The 25,906-nt window shown below is 38.3% G+C and overlaps 1 protein-coding gene across 1 annotated transcript in view; it reads right to left on the bottom strand.

Annotated features, from left to right (window-relative positions):
* The window catches only part of ATF7IP2 (activating transcription factor 7 interacting protein 2), a 101,857-nt gene that overhangs the window by 2,202 nt on the left and 73,749 nt on the right, over positions 1-25,906 (bottom strand). Inside the window, exons 9-13 of the mRNA XM_011961389.1 lie at positions 22,632-22,789; positions 7,469-7,542; positions 6,133-6,188; positions 5,642-5,708; positions 762-847 (exon numbers count right to left, since the gene is read on the bottom strand). Coding sequence (XP_011816779.1) covers positions 762-847; positions 5,642-5,708; positions 6,133-6,188; positions 7,469-7,542; positions 22,632-22,789 — 441 coding nt within the window. The remainder of the gene's footprint in view (positions 1-761; positions 848-5,641; positions 5,709-6,132; positions 6,189-7,468; positions 7,543-22,631; positions 22,790-25,906) is intronic.

Here is a 25,906-nt window from a genome sequence, read left to right as displayed (position 1 = left end):
AAAAAAAAAAAGGATATTTCAATAATATGTGAGGGCTGGATCCAGTCCTTTAAGCATAATTCTCTTTTGGATTTAAGATTTCTATACCCTGGAATGTCAATAATCCAGAATGGGTTAGGTTCCAGACATGTGGGATAAATATTCCATCTCATTTCCAAATTGAGTTCTCAAACACTGTACTAATTTACATGAAAAGTGTCAGCGTGGCTGGGTGCGTTGCCTCACCTGAGGTCAGGAGTTTGAAACCAGCCTGGCCAACATGGCAAAACCCCGTCTCTGCTAAAAATACAAAAATTAGCTGGGCGTGGTGGTGCACGCCTGTAATCCCAGCTACTCGGGAGGCTGTGGCAGGGGACTCACTTGAACCCAGGAGGTAGAGGTTGCAGTGAGCCACGATCACGCCACCGCACTACAGCATGGGTGACAGGGCAAGATTCGGTATAGTCTGGGCAAGATTTGGAGTCCAAAAAAAGAAAAAAAGTGTCAGTGTATGAGAACACCCTTTTCCTCCCATCCTCATCAACAATGGCTATTGCTTCTTTTCCAATTTGTTCAATTTTAAAAAAGTATTTGTTTTAATTTCTGTAGCTTCTGTAAAACTCAACTGAATGATTTTAATTGTATAAATAAGTAGATTAACAACAGCATATTAAATTGTTTTCTAAGCTGAAATGTGACCCAAATGTTTCTTCAAGAGTAAGACAGGTACTTCTCACTCAATTTGAAATAAATATCCCTTACAGAGCACTCTGAATCAGTACCTGGGCTGCACTTTGTGCCAATGGGGTTGTTTCCTTTGAGTTTGAAACAGCTTTCGAATGTGACTCCAGGGGGGATACTGGACTTTCTGTGAACAACACAAGGTTTAAGAAGTAAATTTTATCTGCAATAATCAATTCCATAGCCTTTAAGATACAGTTTACATCTTTGGTGATAATTAAATGTGAATTAAAATTATAAAACTCAATTATGAAGATACACTTTTAGTTAAAGTTCAAGATACAGAGGTACCAAACAGAAAATTTTTAGGGTGACAAAAATTCTGCTTAAGGTAAACACTTCAGACATTGTGTAACTGGGAACCAGATATGTTTACACATGGGACACAGACCTCTGATCAATGATCTTAGAGGCAAATTTTCTAGTTAGGCCAACAAAGATGTTCAAACACAGAGCCATTTATAATCTATACCCAAGTTTTAGGAATTCAAACTAAAAATCATGTGGGTTGGGATTAAAGAAATCTCAACTAATGAGGTCTGTGCTCATTTGGAAGGAATTAGGTATAAAATGTGGAGTGGGGAAAAGAAGAGGGGAAGGAGGAGAAACGGAAAGGAAAATAGATGGTGAGAAGAAGAAAGGAGGCGAATAGGAAAAATGTGGGTGGGTGGGAGGGAAGAAGGTACAAGTAGGTAAAAGAATGGATTGAAAACAACTGGGGAGGCCGGGCGTAGAGGCTCATGCCTGTCATCCCAACACTTTAGGACGCAGATGACTCGAGGTCAGAAGTTCCAAATCAGCCTGGGTAACATGGTGAAATCCCATTTCTACTGAAAATACAAAATTAGCCGGGCGTGGTGGTGCATGCCTGTAGTCCCAGCTACTCGGGAGGCTGACACAGGAGAATTGCTTAAACCTGGGAGGCGGAGGTTGAAGTGAGCTGAGATCAAGCCACTGCATTCTAGCCTGGATGACAGAGGATAGAGTGAGACTGTCTCAAAAAAAAAAAAAAAAAAAATTTCCAGTTCTAAATCACTGAGACTGTCTTTCACAATGGTGGAACTAATTTACATTCCCACCAACAGTGTAAATGCATTCCTATTTCTCCATATCCTCGCCAGCATCTGTTGTTTTTTGACTTTAATAATCGCCATTCTGACAGGCATGAGATGGTATCTCACTGCGGTTTTGATTTGCATGTCTCTGACGATCAGTGATGTTGAGCTTTTCTTCATGTTTGTTGGCCAAATGTACGTCTTCTTTTGAGAAATGTCTGTTCATGTCCTTTGCCCTGCCCACTTTTTCTTTTCTTTTTTTTTTTTTTGAGACGGAGTCTTGCTCTGTTGCCCAGGCTGGAGTGCAGTGGCCGAATCTCGGCTCGCTGCAAGCTCCACCTCCCAAGTTTATGCCATTCTCCTGCCTCAGCCTCCCGAGTAGCTGGGACTACAGGCGCCCACCACCATGCCCGGCTAATTTTTTTTTTTTTTTTTGAGACGGAGTCTCGCTCTGTTACCCAGGCTGGAGTGCAGTGGCTGGATCTCGGCTCGCTGCAAGCTCCACCTCCCAAGTTTATGCCATTCTCCTGCCTCAGCCTCCCGAGTAGCTGGGACTACAGGCGCCCGCCACCTTGCCCGGCTAGTTTTTTTTTTTTTGAGACGGAGTCTCGCTCTGTTACCCAGGCTGGAGTGCAGTGGCTGGATCTCGGCTCATTGCAAGCTCCACCTCCCAAGTTTATGCCATTCTCCTGCCTTAGCCTCCTGAGTAGCTGGGACTACAGGCGCCCGCCACCTCGCCCGGCTAGTTTTTTCTATTTTTTTAGTAGAAACAAGATTTCACCGTGTTAGCCAGGATGGTCTCGATCTCCTGACCTCGTGATCCGCCCGTCTCGGCCTCCCAAAGTGCTGGGATTACAGGCTTGAGCCACTGCGCCCGTCCCTTTGCCCACTTTTTAATAGGGTTGCTTTTCTTGTAATTTTGCTTAAGTTCCTTGTAGATTCTGGGTATTACACCTTTGTCGGATAGACAGATTGCAAAAATTTTCTCCCATTCCGTAGGTTGTCTGTCTGCTGATGACAGTTTCTTCTGTGGTACAGAGGCTCTTTAATTAATTAGATCCCATTTGTCAATTTTTGCTTTTGTTGCAATTGCTTTTGACGATTTCATCATAAAATTATCATTTGGCCTAGCAGTCTCATTACTGGGTATATACCCAAAGGAATATTAATCATTCTACTATAAAGATACATGCATGTATATGTTAATTGCAGCACTATTCACAGTAGCAAAGACATGGAATCAACCCAAAAGCCCATCCATGATAGCCTAGATAAAGAAAATGTGGTACATATACACATAGAATACTATGCAGCCATAAAAAGAAGTGAGATCCTGTTCTTTGCAGGGACATGGATGGAGCTAGAAACCATTATCCTTAGCAAAGTAATGCAGGAACAGAAAACTAAACACCACATGTTCTCGCTTATAAATGGAAGCTAAACAATGAGAACACATGGACATAGGGAGGGGAACAACACACACTGGGCCTGTTGGGGGAGGGCAGGGGTGGAGAGAACATCAGGAAAAATACTTAATGCATGCCAGGCTTAACACCTAGGTGATGGGTTGATAGGTGCAGCAAACTACCATGGCACACATTTACCTATGTAACAAACCTGCATATCCTGCACATGTACAGCAGAACATAAAGTTAAACACACACACACACACACACACACACACACAACTGGGGAGAGTAAATACAGGGGTGGTTAAGAAAAGGGGGTTTATATTGGAAAGTGTGAAAGCTGGGTAGCTAAAAATCCCAGAATTAAGCAGTTAAAAACCATTTTAGATCCTTTATATCCTATGATATAAGTAATACATTTTATGAATCCTCTAAATGAAATTTCTTTTACTTTTATTTTTCTTTTGACAAAGATGAACAAGATTCTGTACTGTTGTTTCAGAGTTAGTCCCTTATTTACTGGTATTTTTAAAAAAACCTTCCTAGAAGAATTAATGAGTTTATTATTTTGGAGAGTCTGTTCAGCTCTTTTGTATTAGCTTTAAGAGACAGATTTGTAAAATTATAATCTGTAGGTTAAGAACTAATACAAGTAACCTCTAAATTTTTAGCCAACAGCTGAATATTCAAAATATCCTAGCAAATATCATTTCTTGTAAATAATATTCCTTCTCTCAAGGCAGTAAGTCAACAGGCCCTTGGCAAATTAAAACAGACTGCAATAGAAGCTCAACTTTATGATAATAAGAGACAAGACAGGACTTTCATTTCAACCCAATTAATGTTTATTTCCTTTTTAAAGTACATCTCTTGTAATCACAGTTGAGACTTGTATTGTTCTCCAGTCTAACAGTGCTTTTCAATGGAGTGTTTGTACCATTTATATTTATTATCAGTGTGGTCAGGTTTAAACTGGTCATTTTGCCTTTTGTTCTCTATTAGTCTTGTTTGTTCTTTCTCTTTTTCTTTTTTTTTTTTTTTTTCTGGCTTCTTAGATTGGGTATTTTAAAAATTCCGTTTATCTCCACTACTGGTTTTTTAGCTTTACTTCTATGTAAAAGAAAAAACTGTTGCTCTGGGCATTACCATGTATATCTCTAGCTTCAAACAACATGACACCACTTCACTTAAGAGCCTTGTAACAGCATACTTTCAATCCTGTGACTATCTTTTGCACTACTGTTTTCATCTACTGACTTCTATAATACAGTTTTATTCCTTGGTGTAGATCTACTTTCTATCTGGTATCTTTTACTATCACTTGAAGAACTTCCTTTATTTCTGATAGCAGAGGTCTGCTGGCAGTGCATTTTGTTGATCTGAAAAATTTTAATTTTGCTTTATTTATTCTTATTTTTGTAGAGATGGGGTTTTGCTATGTTGCCTAGGCTGGTCTCAAACTCCTGGCCTCAAGCCATCCTCCTGACCCGATCTCCCAAAGTTGCTTACATTTTTAAAAGACATATTTTCTAGATGAAGAATTACAGGTTGATAGTTATTTTCCTCCAGCCTTTTAATGAAGTCATTCAGTTGTCTTTTGGCTTGCGTTGTTCTAGCCTAGAAACCTGTGAATTCTCTGTTCTTTCACCTACATTGTATCTTCACTTTTCTCCTTATCACTGGATTTCAGGAACTTGACTATGATATGTCTTGGTATGACTTCTTTTGCGTTTATCCTGCAGTTTATTAAACATCTTGGATATGTGGGTTTATACTTCTCATTAAATTTGAATGAGACCTTATAATTGATCCCCAGCCCCATGATTGTATTTCACTTCTTTTTCCTTAAATCTGTGAAAGACAGACACTGTTGTCACTCTCCCTCTACATTTTCATGTTATAGCCCAGTTTCTGTCTCTCTGTGCGTCCTCTCAGTAGCTACTGTTGTGGTTAGGGAAAAAAGTATGTACCACAGGAAGAAAAGAAATTCGTAAAAGTCCCCAACATGCCAGATGTCTTTCAGTGGGTTTATGAATAAACAAATTATGATGCATCCACACCACGGGCTACTCTTAGCAATAAAGAGGACCACACTACTGATACACAACAATGTGGATGACCCTCAGAATTATGCTGAGTGGAAGAAGTCAATCTCAGAAGAACACATATTGCATTACCAAATTTATATAAATTTGTGAAATAACAGTTACAGTACAGAACAGATTGGTGTTTGCCAGGGACTGGGGCAGAAATAAGGTGTGAGTATAAAGGGGTAGCACGAAGGAGCCTTGTGGCTACAGGTTCTGTACTTTGACTGTGATGGCAGTTACCTGAATCTGCACATGTGCTAAAACTGCATAGAGATATAAACATCTGCACATTAACATATTAAAACAAACTTCATAAGTAAGCCCTTCCTGCCTTTTTACAAAAGAAATATCTAAAAAATCATTTTACCTGTATTGCAGTTGGATAGGCCTTCTTTTGTCAAATCAATTATAAAATCAAGTTTCTTCTGTACAGCCTAAAAAAATTATAAATAATAATAAAGCTTTGCCTTAATAGCTGAAAATGTTTTTAAAAACTTAAACATTTGGTAATTTTAAATGGTAATTTTCAATTACCATTCAGAAAAATTTGGTAATTTTAAATGGTAATTTCAAATTACCATTCAGAAACTAGAGATGAACATGTCAGTTTCCTGTGGTTTAACTCTACTATTAAAAAGTTCTTATAAAATACTATATGGTTTCTGAGAATAAGACTAAGGAGAACGTACATGAATTTGGTAAATGAGTATCGTTATGAATTATGCCTATCATTAGCTGTCTGCTTTTTAGTGTGTAAGCTGGACTAAAACTAAATCATCCAAGATGTAGCAAACACTGAAGTTCCTAGAACTAACATGTTTAAATGAACAACATTCAGAGTTAGCATTTCTTACTTACCGTAACTTCAGCATTAGGAGAACTGCTAGAATTTCCTGATGTAGTTTTTCTGGTATCTGAAAGAAATGAGACATTTGACAAATTGATTACACAGTATTTATGGGCTTTGTGAAATATGAATGCTAAAACAAAATAATGGGGATACTAATTAGCTGTTAATTATATAGTGATAAAAAGTAACTCAATTGACTACCTATTCCAAAGACTGAATTTTTTTTTTTAAATGTAATTTTGGGTCAAACCATTTTTTCTTTCTGTAAACTTTGCAACTATATTAGTAACTCTTTTTTTAAAAATCCTTCTACCTAGAAATTTGCATGAGAAAATACACTTGGAAATGCACATACTTTTAATTCACAGTATCTTTAGACTACAACTGCCTGACATGGCTGAGAAGCGCCCTTCCTGGAACCAGTAGGAAGCCTAAGATAAATGATTAACATCCTTTGTAATTCACATTCACAATCTTAACAGCCCAAACTGTGGGGACAAGTAAGTAGCTATAAGTGGAGGCAAAGCTTTAAAATTACAATGCAAATACTCTAACATAGTAGAAAATGAAATGAAAATGGGGAATTTTGGATAATAGATTATGAGCCAAACAAGATGGCTATTTTTGAGAGAGAGAAATGTTATCATTGGAAATGTAAGGTTAATTTTTTTTTTTTGAGATGGAGTCTTATTCTGTCACCCAGGCTGGAGAGCAGTAGCATGATCTCAGCTCACTGCAGTCTCTGCCTCCCAGGTTCAAGCAATTCTCCTGCCTCAGCCTCCCGAGTAGCTGGGATTACAGGTACACGCCACCACGCCTGGCTTATTTTTGTATTTTTAATACAGATGGGGTTTCACTTTGTTGGCCAGGCTGGTCTTGAACTCTTGACCTCAGGTGATCTGCCTGCCTTGGCCTCCCAAAGTGCTGGGATTACAGGCATGAGCCACCACACCCAGACTGACAAGAAAAACTTTAAATCTTAAGTTGACTATAAGATAACTTAATAAATAAAAAATAAAAAGACAAAAAAACAAACCATCACTACCATCAACAAAAGGCCAGGGCAAACGATTAAAAATAAGTAGTTTTACAACTTATAAAGTCATTAAACATATAAAAGAAACAAAAAGGCCATAAACTGATAGAAGGTTAAAATGAAATCTCAATTACATTAAGGAATCATTTCTTTAGGTAATATTAACCATGATATAAGTTAGAACATTTGAGAGTACATTTAAATTTTTCATTTTATTAAAAGATATTATTCAATTTTTCACTTTTAAGCAAACATTGATTTAAGGCCTTCTAACTTGATAGATCATATTCTAATCAGCTATAAGATACCTGTTGGATTTGATGTAATTGGAGTTGTCAAATTAGGACTTTCCACAGAAATCAACATAACATCATCATTGTTACTAAAATGATAAAAAGAAATTAAAAACAAAATCTAAACATGCATTATCAGCCTTAAACATGCAATTAGTGGTTAGGAGTCCTCTAACTTAACATTTCATAATGTTTAAATTGAACAATCGTAGGGGGAAATAGAAATGATAAAACCAAATACCCAAAAAAACGCCATTGATTACCAATTCAGTTATATGACCAAAGGTTCATCAAAATCCAGTAATTAGATCCCTACTACGTTTTATGGGTCCTTCACAGTGACTCAAAATACATATAAATATACAATGGACATAAATGTATAAAACATACAAATTCATTTGAGCATATATACTTGCTTCTATAAAAATGAAACATCATTTAATGATGGAAATCTATTAAGACCCATAAAGATACCTGGACTCCTAAAGGTAGAGAACTATAACAAAGAAAATTATTTTAAAAAGAACTGTTACTGTCTCTCTCCAGTAGCAATATTGACCACAAATTTAGTTGAGGCAATGATGATAAATGATGCTGATTATGGTTATAGAATATTTCAAGCCATTTTGACCCTGTTCTTTTATGAGTGACTTTTTTGTTTTTTTGAGATGGAGTTTTGCTCTTGTCCCCCAGGCTGAAGTGCAATGGCGCAATCTTGGGCTCACTGAAACCTCTGCCTCCTGGGTTCAAGTGACTCTCCTGCCTCAGCCTCTTGAGTAGCTGGGATTATAGGCATATGCCACCACGCCCGGCTTTTATATTTTTAGTAGAGACAGGGTTTCACCCTGTTGGTCAGGCTGCTCTTGAACTCCTGACCTCAGGTGATCCACCCACCTTGGCCTCCCAAAGTGGTGGGATTACAGGCGTGAGCCACCGTGCCCAGTCCAATTATACCATTTTCTTGCAGACATCTTATATTTTTACTGTTTGTACTTAGGTGTATGATCTATTTTGAGTTAATTTTTGTTTATGGTATGAAGTAAGAGCTGAGCTTCACTTTTCCCTCTATTCCAGCAACATTTGTTGAAAAGAACATCTTTTCCTGTTAAACTACGTTGGTACCTTTGTCATAAACCAATGAACTGCATGTGTATTCTCTAGTGTGTCCATTGGTCAACATGCCTATCTCTATGCCAACAACACTGTCTTAATACTACAGCTTTATAGTTAAGTCTTGAACAAAGATAGTGTAGTCTTGTAACTTTGTTCTTTCCCAACACTGTTTTCATCTTCTAGGTCTCTGCATTTTTTTTTTTTTTGAGACGGAGTCTCGCTCTGCTGCCCAGGCTGGAGTGCAGTGGCCAGATCTCAGCTCACTGCAAGCTCCGCCTCCCGGGTTCACGCCATTCTCCTGCCTCAGCCTCCCGAGTAGCTGGGACTACAGGCACCCGCCACCTCGCCCGGCTAGTTTTTTGTATTTTTTTAGTAGAGACGGGGTTTCACAGTGTTAGCCAGGATGGTCTCGATCTCCTGACCTCGTGATCCGCCCGTCTCGGCCTCCCAAAGTGCTGGGATTACAGGCTTGAGCCACCGCGCCCGGCCGCATTTTCAATGTATATAAAATTTTTCATTTTATTTTATTTTAAGAGACAAACTCTTGCTCTGTCTCCCAGGCTGGAGTGCAGTGGTGCAAACGTATCTTGCTGAAGCCTACACCTCCTGGGCTCAAAGAATCCTACCTTGGCCTCCTAAGTAGCTGGGAAGACAGCATGTGTCACCAGGCCTGGCTAACTTTAAACAAAAAAAAATTTTTTTAATGTTTTTTATGTTGGCCAGGCTGGTCTTGAACTCCTGACCTCAAGTGATCCTCCTGCCCTGGCCTCCCAAGGTTCTGGGATTATAGGTGTAAGCCATCACACCTGGCCTTAACTTTTTAACTAGTTTGTTACTTTCTACAAAAATGGCTGAGGCACTGATAGATATACAATTTGGGGTGAAGTAACATCTTAATGAATTCATGAAAGTTGCATATATATCTCACCACTTATTCAGGTCTCCTTCAATTTCTTCAGTAATACTTTGTAGTTTTAGGTTAGGTAGTTTTGGCTTATTCCTAAATATATTATGATCTCTGAAGTTATTGTAAATGGTATCCATTTTAAATTTCAAATTCCAATTGTTTCTTGCTTGTGTGTGTGTATATATATATAATTTCTAAACTATATATTGTACATATATAGGATGTAGTGTTTCCATATAGAGTGTGTGTATACACTATTTAGAAACAAAAATATTTTCCATTTGCCTACATATTTACAATTACTTTGTACAGATCCAAATTTCTATTTAATACTATTTTCCTTTTGCCTGAAAAATCTCCTCCAAAATTTCTTGTAGTGTAGGTCTGTTGATGTATTCTTCTCACCTTTTTTTGGCTTAAAAAAGTCTGTTTTCCCCCTACACTTTGGAAACATATTTTCACTGCATATAGAATTCTGAATGGACTTGTTTTTTTTTTTTAACCTTTCAATACTTTAGAAGCAAGTATCTATGATCTCAATTTTAGAGATCTCTTCTAGTTTGCACAGCTTATAGCATGAAGTCTGGTGCCATTCTACTTTTTGTTCCTTTTTTTATTTTTGAGATGGTCTTTCAGTTTGTTGCCCAGGCTGGAGTGCAGTGGCACGATCTCGGTTCACCGCAACCTCTGCCTCCTGGATTCAAACTGATTCTCCTGCTTCAGCCTCCCGAATAGCTGGGATTACAGGCATGCGCCACAATGCCAGGCTAATTTTGTATTTTTAGTAGAGATGTGGTTTCTCCATGTTGGTCAGACTTTCTGTTCCTTTATATATGATGTGTCTTTTGTGTGGCTACTTTTTAAAATTTTCCCTTCCTCATTGACTTTCAGCAATCTGATGATGTGGTTTTTGTATGCTTTTATGTTTCTTCTGCTTGAATTTAACTTTTTTTTCATTTATGGATTGAGAGTTTGCATCAACTATGGAAAATTTTCAGACATTGTATCTTCAAACATTTGCTCAGCCCCTGCCTTAGTGATACTCCAATAATATGTGTATTAGACTCCTTGATACTGTTCCATAGGTGTCTGATGCTCTGTTCATTGTTTTTTCGGTCTTTTTCCTCTCCATGCTTTAGACTGAACATTTTCTATACCTATTTCACTGATATATTGGCAACAGCTCTTCTACGTCATCTGCTAAGTCCAAATTTTTTCTAGGTAGATCACTTCATTCTTCTCCTTGTTAATGGGTCATTTTTTTTTGCTATGTTGCATGCCTGGGAATTTCTCATTAGATGTCAGATATTGTAAAATTTATGCTGTTGGGTAATGGATGTTGTTCCATTCCTTCAAAAGAGTGTTAGACTTTGTTCTGGCATGCAATTAAATTACGTAGGATTAGCCTGATTCCTTTGAAGCTTGCTTTTGGCTTTTCTGTGTATAGATTCTTTGCAGTCTCTGGGACTAATTGAGCCCCAGTAAAGCAGTCCCTGGGACTAACTGAGCGCCACTAAAGCAGTCCCCATCTGTGGACTCTACCTGTTACTTGTCATTACAAAGTTTCTTCATTTCAGCCAAGGGGAAAGCAAAATGTTCCCAATCCTCCTAGCCAGAGGGAAAACAAGATGTATGACTTCTAGGAATCAATCACTTGGCCTTCTTTCCAATAGTACTTTCCCCAGTCTCTCGTAGTTTCATCCTTTGCATGCAGATGTGTACTCAGCCAATATTTCAAGGACCCTTTGCAGATCTTCAGAGCTCTATCTGAATTTTTTTCTCTTCACTGTTCCACCTCATAACTTCTAGCCAACTCAGACTCTCCAATCTCTGACCTAAACTCAGCAAGACCACAATGCTGTTTGCAATCCCTCCTCCATCCCTGCTCTTGATCTGGAAAATGCCTCCACGCAGTAAGCTGGGACAATGGTAGAGTTCATTTCCTTCGTTTTCCCAATCATGATCCTGAACTCCTGGTTGAACAATATCTGAAAATTTTTTTTTAGCCCGATTTGCCTTGTTTACAGCAAAATGTCAGTTCCTGTAGCTGTTGACTGCATGGGGAGAGGCAAAAATCATGTTCATTTTTCAGTTCATGCTCAACAGTTTTCCATGCAGATTTAAAAAAACACAAATTCAACAACTTTTTAAATATCACATTTCTCAATGGGATTCTAACATTTGCCATTATTTCTAACTAAGAAACACAAATATTTAAATCTAAATTTTATTAAGAATATTTGATTGGGGCCAGGAGCGGTGGCTCAGCCTGTAATCCCAGCACTTTGGGAGGTGGAGGTGGGAGGATCACCTGAGGTCAGGAGGTCGAGACTAGCCTGACCAACACGGAGAAACCTCGTCTCTACTAAAAAATACAGAATTAGTCGGGCATGGTGGCACAGGCCTTTAATCCCAGCTACTTGGGAGGCTGAGGCAGGAGAATCGCTTAAACCTGGGAGGCAGAGGTTGTGGTGAGCCGAGATCGTGACATTGCACTCTAGCCTGGGCAACTAGAGCAAAACTCTGTCTCAAAAAAAAAAAAAAAAAAAAAAATTGATTTGTGGCTGGGTGCCACAGCTCATGCCTGTAATCCCAGCATTTCGTGGGGTTGAGATGGGTGGATCACCTGAGGTCAGAAGTTTGAGACCAGCCTGGACAACATGGCAAAACCCCATCTCTGCTAAAAATACAAAAAATTACCAGGTGTGAGGCACAGGTTGCAGTGAGCCAAGATTACACCACTCTACTCCAGCCTGGGTGACAGAGAGAGAATCCATCTCAAAAAAGAAAAAAAAAGAATATTTGATTTTCTATCCACTTTTACCCTCTAAATTGTCAAATTTCTTTTATATATATTTTTGTCTTCTAGTAAGTCATAAATTGGATGAAAGACTGATAGCTGTATTTTTTGTTGCTAATCTGTAAGAAAATTTTAAGTAATTCTTCTCAGATGTTCATTATATGACAGTCAAAATACTTTATCAATCTCAAAATCCTTCACTTAATTTTTCTTTGGTTGAAGCTACAGTACTTCCAATTAATGCTATTTGAGAGTGTAAGAAACTGAGCAGAAAGTCTTTAAAAAGGAAGGAATTTTTGGCAGTCTCACTATATTTACGAGGTAAATAATATTTGGGACCCAGCAAGGTGAAGGAGCCCTGGCAACAGTCCAAACTTTCAGATGGGATCCGTGGTAGGCTATGTCTTAGAAACCAGAATGAACTAGAGGTAGAAGGAGCCTTACCAAGATTACTACAAGGCTTGTGATACCATTCCCCGAGTGGATTAGGTGATCAGACCCCTACTGTATTTGGCAACCAGAGGATTAGCCTTGTCTTATGGCAAGACATCACTTAGAGCCTCAACAATTTTTCAGAAACTATCAAGCATGCCAAAACAAACAAACAAACAAAAAAACCGGAAACTGACAGAAAAACAATAGAAACAGACGCACAGGTGATCCAAATACTGGAGTTAAAACAAGAGCATTAAAACAGCTGTGATTAATAATTTTAAAAATATGGAAGATGGAGAAAACAGTTAAAACAGATGTAGCATTCATCAGAAAAGCATACAGTCTATGAAAAAAAGACTACACTGAAATTAAGTACAGTTGGTTCATATAAAGACACCATCAGGGAAACAACATGAGTTTGGGTCAGGAAAGGTATTTATAATAAATGTATCTGTCAAAAAAACTTGAAAAGACAATGCAAAAATCTTCATAAAAGAAGATATCCAAATGGCTAACAGGCAAATTCGCTTAATTTTCATTATTAGAAGGAAATACAAATTAAAACCACAATGTGATCCTATACACCAGTATGGCTAAAAAGAAAGAGATACCACCAAGAGTTGGCAAGGATATGCAGCAACAAAAATCTCATGTACTTATAGTGGGAGTATAACTTGGTACAACTTCTTTGGTAAACTGGTTGGTGGTACCAGACCTCAAGATACACATACCTTATGACCTAGCAATTCCACTTCTAAGCATATGTCCAACAGAAGTGTATATATGTATATTCACCAAAAGACATGTAAAAGAATGTTCACAGCAGCACCATTTATACTTTCCCCAATCTGCAAACAATCCAAATGGCCATGAACTAAACAGATTAACTGTGGCACATTCATATGATAGGTATTACACAATTGTGGCATATTCATATGACAGATATTATATAGCAATGAATAAACTGCTGAATAGCAACAGCATGGATGGATCTCACAACACATAATGTGGGATGAAAGAAGACATAAAAGAGCTCACTGAGTATGATTCCATTTCTATAAAGGCAAAAACAAAGCAAAAACAATTTATGGTGTTAGAAGACTGATGACTAGGAGAACAGGCATGAGGCAGGCTGGATGCCATTGGTGTTTCTTAATCTGGGTCATTTGTCACTTTGTGAAAATTCATCAGCCTAACACACTGTTCATGCAGCTTTTAGTAGATATTACATGTCCACTAACTTTATTTTTAAAATTATGTCTGTATATAAAGCTGTTAATGCTTATATCCTGAGAAATCCATTTGTAAAACGGCAAACTTATGGTCTAACCGGAATTCCACTAGATTTTGATGTAATGATAGGAAACTTTCATGAAACTATTCAACTAACTGTGACCAATGAAAGCTCTTTTTTGTTTTTGGGCAGGAGTCTCGTTCTGTCGCCCACGCTGGAGTGCAGTGGTGCGATCTCAGGTGACTCCAACCTCCACCTCCCCGGTTCAAGCAATTCTCCTGCCTCAGCCTCCCGAGTAGCTGGGACTACAGGTGCACACCACCACGCCTAGCTAATTTTTTGTGTTTTTAGTAGAGATGGGGTTTCACCGTGTTGCCCAGGCTGGTGTCAAACTCCTGAGCTCAGGAGCCTCGGCCTGAGGTTGGGATTATAGGCGTGAGCCACTGCGCCCGGCCCAGCTCTTTTTTAATGAACCATATCTGGGAGGAAAACTGAGGAAACTGGTAATTTTTATGGAAGCCTGAGTGTGATTAACATATGTTATTTACTTGTAGTTTACCTTGGAGAAACATTTCTATGTCTAAAATTAGTAATTCATTTCTCCAGGCATTGTTATTATGTAGTAGGTAAGAGCATAGGTTCTGAAGACAGAATGTTTAGATCCAAATCCAGGCTCTGCCATTTACTACTTGAGTGTTTTGGGGCAAGAAACTCTGATTTCCTCATCTGTAAAAGAGGGATACATTTATTACTAGGATTAGATAAATCTTAATAAAGAATGAGTAGGATGGACAGGCACAGTGGCTCACGCCTATAATTCCAGCACTTTGGGAGGCTGAGGCAGGCGGATCACCTGAGGTGACGAGTTCGAGAGCAGCCTGGCCAACATGGTGAAACCCTATCTCTACTGAAAACACAAAATTAGCCGGGCGTGGCAACACATGCCTGTAATCCCAGCTACTCAGGAGGGTGAGGCCGAAGAACTTTCTAAACCCGGGAGGTGAAGGCTGCAGTGAGCTGAGATCGTGCCATTTGCACTCCAGCCTGGGCAAAAAGAGCGAAACTCCATCTGCCAAACAATAACATTAACAACAACAGCAACAAAAGAATGAGTATGGAGGAACACATGCAGAATAGTAGTAACTTTCTTAAGATACTGTGGCTCGTAACTCCTTCCTGTCCCCCTTTCTATCTCTGTAAACATTTTTTTTATCACATGAAATTCAATGTGAGATTTCTGTAGGCCGTATTAATATTTTATTCAATCAGTATTGGTGAAATGGTCTGCTCTTGGGTGCCTTAGACCCTGCTGCTTACTCTTTGGAAGTAATTGCATATAAAGGCATTTTCTTCCAACTTAAGCAAGTTTCATTTTTGTCATGTGTTTTGGGCCATAAACTTTCTCTATGAGCTTCTGCAGCTCAGTTGTTGTTGCCTTTCCCATTTCCTCTTGATTCTAAAAACAAAAATGCTTAAACTTCTAAATCCAGCCATACTATAGACACAGACAACAGTGGCACTAATTCCTTCAATACCTGGGGCATGAGAAAACACAATGATAAAATCCAGTTTTCTCTAGATCCAGGATAATAACAGGGGGAACAATATATTTCTTTTTTCCTTTGTAAGGGTTCCTTTATTTCTTAAATGTTTTTAAAAATTTAAAAATAGATAATGTATACAAAAGTACATGAATGACATGTAGAACAGCTACGATGGAGCCCCACACTTAAGCAATCTGAAAAATTGGGGGAAAAATATCTATTTGAAGACATTAGAAAGCTGTGGAGGCAGCCATAACCTGAGAGACCAAGATCCAAGAGACGTGAGCTAGACACTTGGCCGGTGTTCTTCTCTCAAGGCATTTGTCAACTCAGGCACACAGGATGCTGTGAAACCAAGCAAGAAGTGACTGAAATCACAGAGGGCTAGTATTAAGGAGCCAAGAACTGGAATATAAAACCAGCAATAGGAGGGGAGCCATAGACCATATCCCAGGCACGAGGGCTGTAACACAAGAATGGGGGAAAATAAGAAATCACCAAGTCTTACAACATTTGCAGATCAGCCTCAGTTCTGCTCAATTTCTGAATAGATTGAAATGTTGTACTGGATCTCTATTGCCACATAATAATGCACTCCAAAACATAATGGCCTAAAAATCCAAACATTCATTATCTCAATTCCTGTGGGTAAGTAAGTAGGAAGTCATGGAGTCAGGGGTTCTGGCTCACGTTTTCTCATGAGGTTGCAGTCAGGATGCTGGCAGGTGCTATAGTCACTTGCTCCAGAGCAAGTGATCTAAGAGAGAACGGGGAAGCTAATGTATTTTATGATCTACTAAAATAATGTCACTTGTGCCATATTCTATGCATTAGAAGTGAGTCACTAAGTATAGTCCAAGATGGAATTAGGCTCCACATTTTAAAGGAGGGGTACTGAAAATTTGTGGACATATCTAAAATCCATCACAGGTGCTGTGTCTCTCTGCTGCTTTCCAGAGTACAGTGTGAGTCTAGTCTAGTGGAAGACATCATTCAGAGCCTTTACAATTTCCAATATACAATATCCAGTAATCAAACACAAAATTAGCAACTGTCCTAACAGACAGGACAAAGATGTAAAACAGCAAACACAAATAGAGTTCAAAGTGACCCAGATAGGAGAGTTGTCAGAAATAGATCTGAAAATCTTAGTGACTAAAATGTTCAACACATGGATGGCAAGGTAAAGAATTTCACCAGAGAATGTGAATCTGTAAAAATAACCAAGAACTGAAAAATATACAAATTGAAATTAAGAATTCAATACATGAGCTTAATAGCTACTTGGATCAAGTAAAAGAAAGGATTAGGATTAATAAGCTGGAACACAATACAGGTTAGTTGAAGATACCCATACAAAAGTATCTAGAGCAAAACAGATGCAGTATATAGAAAAGCACATAATTAGAAACCAGTAAGATAGAAGACATGGAATGCTCCAGAAGCAATATCTGAAGCAATATCAGTAACTTTCCCAAGACAATGAAAGGTATCAAGCCATAGATTCAAGAAGGGCCAAGTATACTCCCCACTACCTAACATCTTATATTAATAGTATATTGATGAAAACCAAAGTAGAATATCTTAAAAGCAGCTGGAAACATATCTTCGAAAAAGCAAAAATTAAAACAAATGTTAAAACATTTCAACAGAAACAGAAGTCAGAAAGCAATGTGATGAAAATAACAGTGCTCAAAGAAAATAGCTGCCAACCTATAATTCTATACCCAAGTTAACATACCCTTCAAAAATAAAGACAACATGAAGTCATTTCCGGATAAAAACTGACCGCATTTTTTTCTAAGCAGAACTAAAAGCAAAAGAAATAATAAATAGAGATCTTCATGTGGAAAAAAAAATGAGCCCAGATGGAAAGATGAAACTACAGGAAGAAATGGGCAAGAGAAAACATAAATATGTGGGTAACTCTAAATAAACAATGATGGTACATAGTAGTCATCCTCTGGGACTTAATGTAAAACTGAAGTGCACAAAAACACAAAAGATGGGGATAACAGTAAACAAAGCTGAAGTATTGTAAGATCAAGCATTGTCTATAAAAGAGCAGAAGTAGTACTCCAATGAGTAAAGAATACATATCATTAGGATAACTTCTAAAGGAATAATGAAAACGGTAAAATTAACAAGGTAATGGGGATGGAAAAAAAGATTAATTCAAAAGATGGCTAAAACAGAGAGACAGCTACATATGAGGAAAAGGACCATAAAACTGGGCAAACAGAAAACAGATAGTAAGACTGTAATTATAAATCCACACACATCAGTCAGATTACACTAAGCATACATCACTTTGCTGATTAAATACAATGCTAGTGTCCATGCAGCCATATTCAGGTTAAGTAAATTTTAAATTATCAGCACTTCAGAAATCCATATGCCTCTATCCTGTATCATAAACTTCCTCACCATAAATGGTGTATGTGGTACTAATCTCGTTGTTTTACTCTCTAGGTTTACTACTATGCAGCTTAGAATCCCTGAATCATAAACTTCGTTTTACGGCTATTTTTGAACTTCATTTAAATGGAATCATACACATCTTTTGTGTCTGCTTTCCAATCATACTTTGTGGGAATAATCCATACTGTTGCATGTGACTGCAGTTCCTTCATTTTCGTTCATGTGCAACATTCCACTGGATAGATTTACTGTAATTTCCTTTTCAACTGTAGATGGACACTTTCCTTTCAGTTTTTGGCCATTATAAAAAATGCTGCTAATAAACATTCCTGTACATATATTCTACGGCATATCAACATGCAATAGACATACCTCTAACTAGGGAATATCAAGAGATGGGACTGCCAGGTCAAAGGCTATTCATATCTTTGATATTTCCAGATAATGCCAATTTCCTTTTAGACTACTATACCAATTTACTCACCCAACAACAAAATATTAAATACAACTTCCTTTATTTCAAAACCTCACCAAAACCCAGTAGTCAGATTTTTAAATGTATTTTTTCCTTACCTGATATGAAATGTTATCTCATTGTGGTTTTAATTTGCATTTCCCTGATTACTAATGAAGATGAACACCTTTTCATATGTTTATTGGCCATTTCAAACTCCTCTTTTGTGAAGTGGATGCACAAGTCTTTTGCCCATTTTTCTTTTGTATTATTTGGCTTTTACTCATTGACTTGTTGAAGTTCTTTATATATATTCTGCGTACTAGTCCTCTACAGGTTATATGTGCTGCGAGTATCTTCTCCAACTCGGGTGGCCTGTCTTCTCACTATCTTTATAGTGCCTTTTGAGAAAAGAAGTTTCTAATTTTAATGTGGTAAAATTAATCCATTTTTCTTTTATGGCAAGGGCATTTATGTCTTAAGAAATCTTTCCCTATCCAAGTTCATGAAGACATTATATATTCTTTTTTTTTTTGAGACGGAGTCTCGCTCTGCCGCCCAGGCTGGAGTGCAGTGGCCGGATCTCAGCTCACTGCAAGCTCCGCCTCCCGGGTTTACGCCATTCTCCTGCCTCAGCCTCCCGAGTAGCTGGGACTACAGGCGTCCGCCACGTCGCCCGGCTAGTTTTTTGTATTTTTTAGTAGAGACGGGGTTTCACCGTGTTAGCCAGGATGGTCTCAATCTCCTGACCTCGTGATCCGCCCGTCTTGGCCTCCCAAGGTGCTGGGATTACAGGCTTGAGCCACCGCGCCCGGCCTGACATTATATATTCTAAAAGCTCTATAATTATAATATTCTAATATTCTATTCTAATGTAATTCTAATATTCTAAAGCTTTATAATTTCCTTTAGATATTTTTAGTTCCTTAATCCACATGAGTTTGTTTTTTATAGCTTTACATAGGGGTCCAATTTCATATTTCCCCGAACATAAACAGCTAACAAGATGGTACCATTTACTAAAAGTCAATCATTTCCCAAATGATTGACTGCCACACAGTCTCCACCACATGTCACACATACATACATACATGGGTTTCTGGACTCTCTATTGTTACACTGATCTACTTGTCCAGCATGTGCCCATCTCATACTCTGCTACTACTGTAGGTTTGTAATATCCTAACATCTGATGGCAAATTCCTTCCATTTTGTTTCTCTAATTAAAGAGTATCCTGACCTCTGAACCCACTGCATTTTAGAATCACATTAAGTTCTATAAAATTACACACTGAGATACTGACTGAAATTGTACTCTATAAATATAATACTCCTTTGTCCACATCATATAGTATATCTTTTTAATTGATTTTTCTTTAATATCTAACATTTTATATTTTCTTCAGCTATTGTTTGTCTTATTAAATGTATTCCCAGCTACCTGATATGTTTTGGGGCTTCTGTAATGGTATTACAGCTTTTCCAAAATTTTATTTCCTAATTGTTTCTATCTTGTATTCTCAACAGGAATACAAAAGATTTCTTAGATATTCGAATTCAGCAATCTTCTTTTACTCTTATTGATTTTAATAATCTGTAGGCTTCACTGGATTTCATACATACACACCCCAATCACCCAAAAATAGTAATAATATTGTTCCTTCTTTACTATACTTTGTATTTTTCTTTTCCCCCCGATTTTTTGGCATTCTTACGTTAGCTAAGACATTCAGTATGTTATATAAAATGGTGACGGCAGGCGTCTTTCTTTTTGTATCTCCAAGGAACACTTCCAATGTCTCACCATCCGATTTGTCTTAGGGTTTTTGTAGATAATTTTTGTCAGATTAAAGAAGTTACCTCTTATTCTGAGTTTGCCAAGAATTTATTTTAATCATAAATGGGTATTTTATCAAGTCTTGCATCTATAGTGAGTTGTGAGTTGATAATGGTTTTTCTCCAGGCAAATCACATTATTTATTTTATTTTTTGAGACAGAATCTTACTCTGTCGCCCAGGCTGGAGTGCAATGGCGTGATCTCAGCTCACTGCAACCTCTGCTTCCTGGGTTCAAGCGATTCTCCTGCATCAGCCTCCCGAGTAGCTGGGACTGCAGGTTCGTGCCACCATGCCTGGTTAATTTTTGTTTTTTTTTTGAGATGGAGTTTTGCTCTTGTTGCTCAGGCTGGAGTGCAATGGTGTGATCTTCGCTTACTGCAACCCCTGCCTCCTGGGTTCAAGCAATTCTCCTGTGTCAGCCTCCCGAGTAGCTGGGATTAGAGGCATGCACCACCATGCCCAGCTAATTTTGTATTTTTTTTTCTTTTTGAGATGGAGTCTAGCTCTGTCACCTAGGCTGGAGTGCAGTGGCATGATCCCGGCTCACTGCAAGCTCCGCCTCCCAGGTTCACACCATTCTCCTGCCTCAGCCTCCTGAGTAGCTGGGACTATAGGTGCCCACCACCACGCCTGGCTAACTTTTTGTATTTTTAGTAGAGACGGGGTTTCACCATATTAGCCAGGATGGTCTCGATCTCCTGACCTCGTGATCCACCCACCTCGGCCTCCCAAAGTGCTGGGATTACAGGCGTGAGCCACCGCACCCGGCCTAATTTTGTATTTTTAGTAGGGACAGGGTTTCTCCATGTTGGTCAGGCTAGTCTCGAACTCCCGACCTCAGGTGGTCTGCCTGCCTCGGCCTCCCAAAGAGCTGGGATTACAGGCATGAGCCACCGTGCCTGGCCAATTTTTTAATTTTAATTTTAATTTTTTTTTAGTAGAGATGGAGTTTCACCATGTTAGTCAGGCTGGTCTCAAACTCCTGACCTCGAGTGATCCACCTGCCTCAGCCTCCCAAAGTGCTGGGATTACAGGCGTGAGCCACCACGCCCAGCCACATTAATTGATTTTTAATTGTTAAACCAAGGTTCGCGTACTCTTGAGTCAAACTCAACTTTTGTAGACTACTGAACTTGGTTTACTAGTTATCTTGTTTAGGACACCTGCATCTATTCTGTGGTTTAAAGCAGGCTGTAATTTTCCGTTTCTGTAAAATTTTAAAATTGATTTTATAATAGTATTAGGGTTATACTAGTCTCATAAAATGAGCTGAAGAACGTTCCCTTTTTTTCTATTCTTTGGAAGAGTTTGCTTAAAGCTGGTGTTATTTCTTGCTTAAATATTTTATAAAACTGACCATTAAAGCCATCAGAATCAAGTTACACATTTGTTACACCTATCCGCACATTCACCATGGGCTGAGAGTGCTGCCTCAGTTTTATAAATCCCAGGGTTCTTCCTTCAGAATAGAACATGAGATAGATTTGTTCACATAACAGACACAAACCACTGCTGAATTGGATATATTTTTCTATAAAGTGCTATTTTAATGGTGTCTTTTTCACTTCCATCACTACCACTTTTTATTTTTTGTTACTTCCTGAGTTTCAGCACATGCATCAATAAGGGGTCACACTACAAAGTGTCACTGAAATGTGGCTCTTGCCTTCATCAACTAAATGCCTCCTTCACAGCGGCTTCCTGGCTTAAAATAAAATGTGGGCCCAATATTACAGAATATTAGGGCATCTCCTGAAGGGTCACAACTGCATGTTAAATCCCCCAACACAAACATAAATGGTTTAGATCTGTAATGCCTCTCCTTTGTTTTAGAGCCTCCTTGTGTACGCATAGTTATTTGTGGGAAAGGGTGTTCTTCAAACAATGGCCATCATTCAATCTACTTATCTTTGATTTTATGTTTTCCTCTTTTTAAAAACTCAAGTATAGGGCCAGGTGCAGTGGCTCAAGCCTGTAATCCCAGCACTCTGGGAGGCGGAGGCAGAGGCAGGCAGATTGCCTGAGCCCAGGAGTTCCAGACCAGCCTGGGCAACATGGTGAAGCCCTGCCCCTACAAAAAATACAAAAAATTAGCCCAGTATGGTGATTGCACACCTGTAGTCCCAGTTACCTGGGAGGCTGAGGTGGAAGATCACTTGAGCCCAGGAGGTCGAGGCTGCAGTGAGCTGTGATTGTACAACTATACTCCAACCTGGGCAACAAAGTGAGACCCTATCTCAAAAACATCCACAAAACCCTAAAACCAAAAAAAACCCACAACTGAGGTATAATATGTAAAAGTAAAACTATAGGACATTTTAAGAGTCAATGTTAAGAATAATCAATATTATAAAGATCCAAAACTGTGATGAAGAAAAAATTCATTATTATAGATTTAGATAAATTTATGCATGTTTGCAGAAACACCTACCTTTCAGAAACAGACTTATTTTGATCTGGTGACAAATTAATTTTTTTACTTCCTTTTTCTGAAGGGTTAGAAGGCTCATATTTCACAGAAGACCTTTCAACTGGACTATTAACTGACTCCAGATTCTTATCCAAAATCATAGCCTCTGAATTTGCAACCTATTAAATACGTGAGAAAAAAGCAGTTGAGGGGAATTTTACCAATCGTATCCTTCCAAACAAAATAAGGATTTTCAAAGTATTCTTGCATACATATGGCAAAACGTAAGTTAAATCACATGTATTTCGATGGCTGATGACCATGACTGTGATTTGCCTGCCAAAATGAATTTTTAAAAACTCCGAAGAAATAAAAATGATGGTATACATCAACTTCCTAGCTTGGATGGAAAGAAGGAAAAACAAATGTTCAGGTACTCAGACAACACTATATTCCTATTAGACTAAGTTTTAGGAACTAATAACTTAAGAAAATTTTACTTTTGTTATACTTCTAATAAGACTAAAAATAACTCAGATTGCCAACTTGCTCTTCCAATTGCTGAGTTTATTTAAAACTTGAAGCTGAAACATTCAGTGTTCTCAGCTTTGGTTGAGAAGTTGCAGCATTTTATATATATGTAAATATATACGTACATTAATTCAAAAGGATCGAGGGACAGCATGAACAAAAATGTACTGGGTGCCACGGAAGCCGGGCACCCGTCCGTTGCCCCAAACCTGTAGCAGTGGTGGCTAACCCCCCAATTCTATACTTGCAGGATCAGGGGGCCCAGTTCACCACAGCAGCACTATCAGTTGGGTGCTCATCTGACATCTGGGGCAATGGCAGGCCCAATCTCTTGCAGTGGTAGTGACCATAGGCTAACTTTTCCTGAATTTCCCACCCAACAGCACTGGGGATTGAGGTGGCACCTGCAGCGGCTAAATGGGAGACCCTGTGGAGCCAGAAGAATGAAGCTAAGCAGTATGGTACTGTAAGAGCTCTGAAAAGTAAACTGTCATTGAAACCGCAGCTTAAAAGAAGAGGCCAGGATCTACACGCTAAACCTAAACAGGGGAACTTCCTGCTGAAAGAGAGTCCTATGCTTAGTGTTTTCAAAGAGCCCTCCATGTGACTGGATACTGAGACATCTGATCCTTCCCAAGGTACTAGCAAAAGGGTGTCCAGCCAAAATCTTGACTTTCTCTGCATACTCTTCTGACAGTGAGCCTCCTAGAGTCTTCTGCAATCTGGACAGGTTGAGAATTGCCTAAATCATTAAGTCCTGATTCCTTTCTGGTAAACAGTTTCTTCTTCAGTTTTTCTTTTTCTCACATTGTAAAAAGAAGCAAGAGGAAATCAGGCCAAACCTTCAATACTTTGTTCAGAAACCTCACATGCCCCGTAATCCCAGCTACTCAGGAGGCTAAGGCATGGGAATTGATTGAATCCAGGAGGCGTATGTTGCAGTGAGCTGAGATTGTGCCACTGCACTCTAGCCTGGGCAAGACCCAGACTTTGACTCTAAAAAATAAAAATAAAAGAAGAAATAAAAAAATCTCATGAGTCAAACAAAATCCAAATTCATTGTTTACAAGTTCTGCTTTCCATGTAACTGTAGGATACGATGCAACTAAACTTCCTGCCACTATATAACACAAATCCCCTTTCCTCCTGTTTCCAATAACATGTTCCTCACTTCCTTTCAAGTCCTCACCAACAATGCTTTTAATGTCTATATTTCTACTAAAAGTTTGTTTATGATCTAGGTATTAAGTCCATGGTAGGTTTTCTCCACTGTGCTCCTCATTTCCTTTTAACCCCCACGGGCAGTCTTTAACTTCCAAATTTCTACTAAGAGTCTGTTCAAGGCAATCTAGCCTTTTCATAAAGCATGCTCCTCAAAACTCTTCTAGTCTCTAAGCATTACCCTCCTCCAAAGCCACTTTCACATTTTTAGGTATTGGTTACAGCAGCACCCCATACTTCCTGATACCAAATTCTCTGTAAGTTTCCTGAAGTTACCTTAACAAATTACCACAAACTGCAAGGCTTATTTTATCACAGTTTTAGAAGCCAAAAGTTTGAAATCAGTTTTACTAAGCTAAAATCAAGGTACTGGCCTTCCTTCTGGAGGCTGCCTGTTTCTGGACTTGAAGCCCTCCTCCATCTTCAGTGTACTTCATTCTCCATCCTCTGCTTCCATTGTCTCATCTCTTTTTTCTGCCTTTGACCTTGCCACATGTTTTGTAAGAACCCTTTTGATTAAAATGAGCCCACACAGATAATCCAGGATTAACTACCCATCATCTCAAGGTACTTAATAATACCTACAAAGACTCTTTTCACCATGTAAGATAACATATTCACAAGTTCTGGGAATTAGGTCATGGACATCTTGCAGGGACCATTTTTTCCATCTACCACAGCTGTAGAAGGTCGAAAAAACACTATCAACTATCTTGGCACAATTAACTCAAACATGACATTTATAGAACATTACAGCCAACACTCTGTACATGGAACATTCATCAGGTGAAATAATATGCTGACCTATAAAATAAGTTCAACTTTCAAAATTTAAGGTTTACATACTATGTTCTCTGACTAAATGAAATCAGGTATTAGAAGAATAAAATACCTAGAAGCCACAAATATTTTAAAATTAAACACACACTTCCAAATAATTCACAGGTCAAAGAACACAAGGAACATTATAAATCATTTTGAACTGATGGAAAACAAAGATAAAATGTTTGAAAGATTATAATCTTTGCATTAAGAAGTACATAATCTAACCACTAAGAAGATGCTTAGAAAAAGTGATGCTTAGAAGGAAATTTAGCTTTAAATGCTTAATGTTAGAAAAGGTCTCTTAAGAACCTGGAAAAAGAACAAATTAAAACTAAAGTCAGTAAAAGAAAGACAATAATAAAAAAACAGGAATCAAAATAAAACAAATGATAGAATTAATGAAATTTGGTGATCAAGAAGGAAAAATAATAAATATAAAAATACAGATTAACCCACATCAGAAACAAAGTACAGTGTATCACTGTAGAACCCCAAACATTAAAAGGACAAGTGAATTTTTTTTTTTTTTTTTTTTTTTTGAGATGGAGTCTCACACTGTCACTGGGCTGGAGTGCAGTGGCACGATCTCGGCTCACTGCAACCTCTGCCTCCCAGGTTAAATTTTTTCCCTGCCTTCCATAGCCGAAGATAATCAGCATTTAACATCTCATGTATGCTATCAGTAAAACAGGAAAATGAATTTTTTTTTTTTTTTTGTG

The sequence above is a fragment of the Colobus angolensis genome, unplaced genomic scaffold (genome assembly GCF_000951035.1).
Source record: "Colobus angolensis palliatus isolate OR3802 unplaced genomic scaffold, Cang.pa_1.0 Scaffold55, whole genome shotgun sequence".
NCBI classification, from domain to species: domain Eukaryota; kingdom Metazoa; phylum Chordata; class Mammalia; order Primates; family Cercopithecidae; genus Colobus; species Colobus angolensis.
This window is presented reverse-complemented; position numbering and strand designations above follow the sequence as displayed.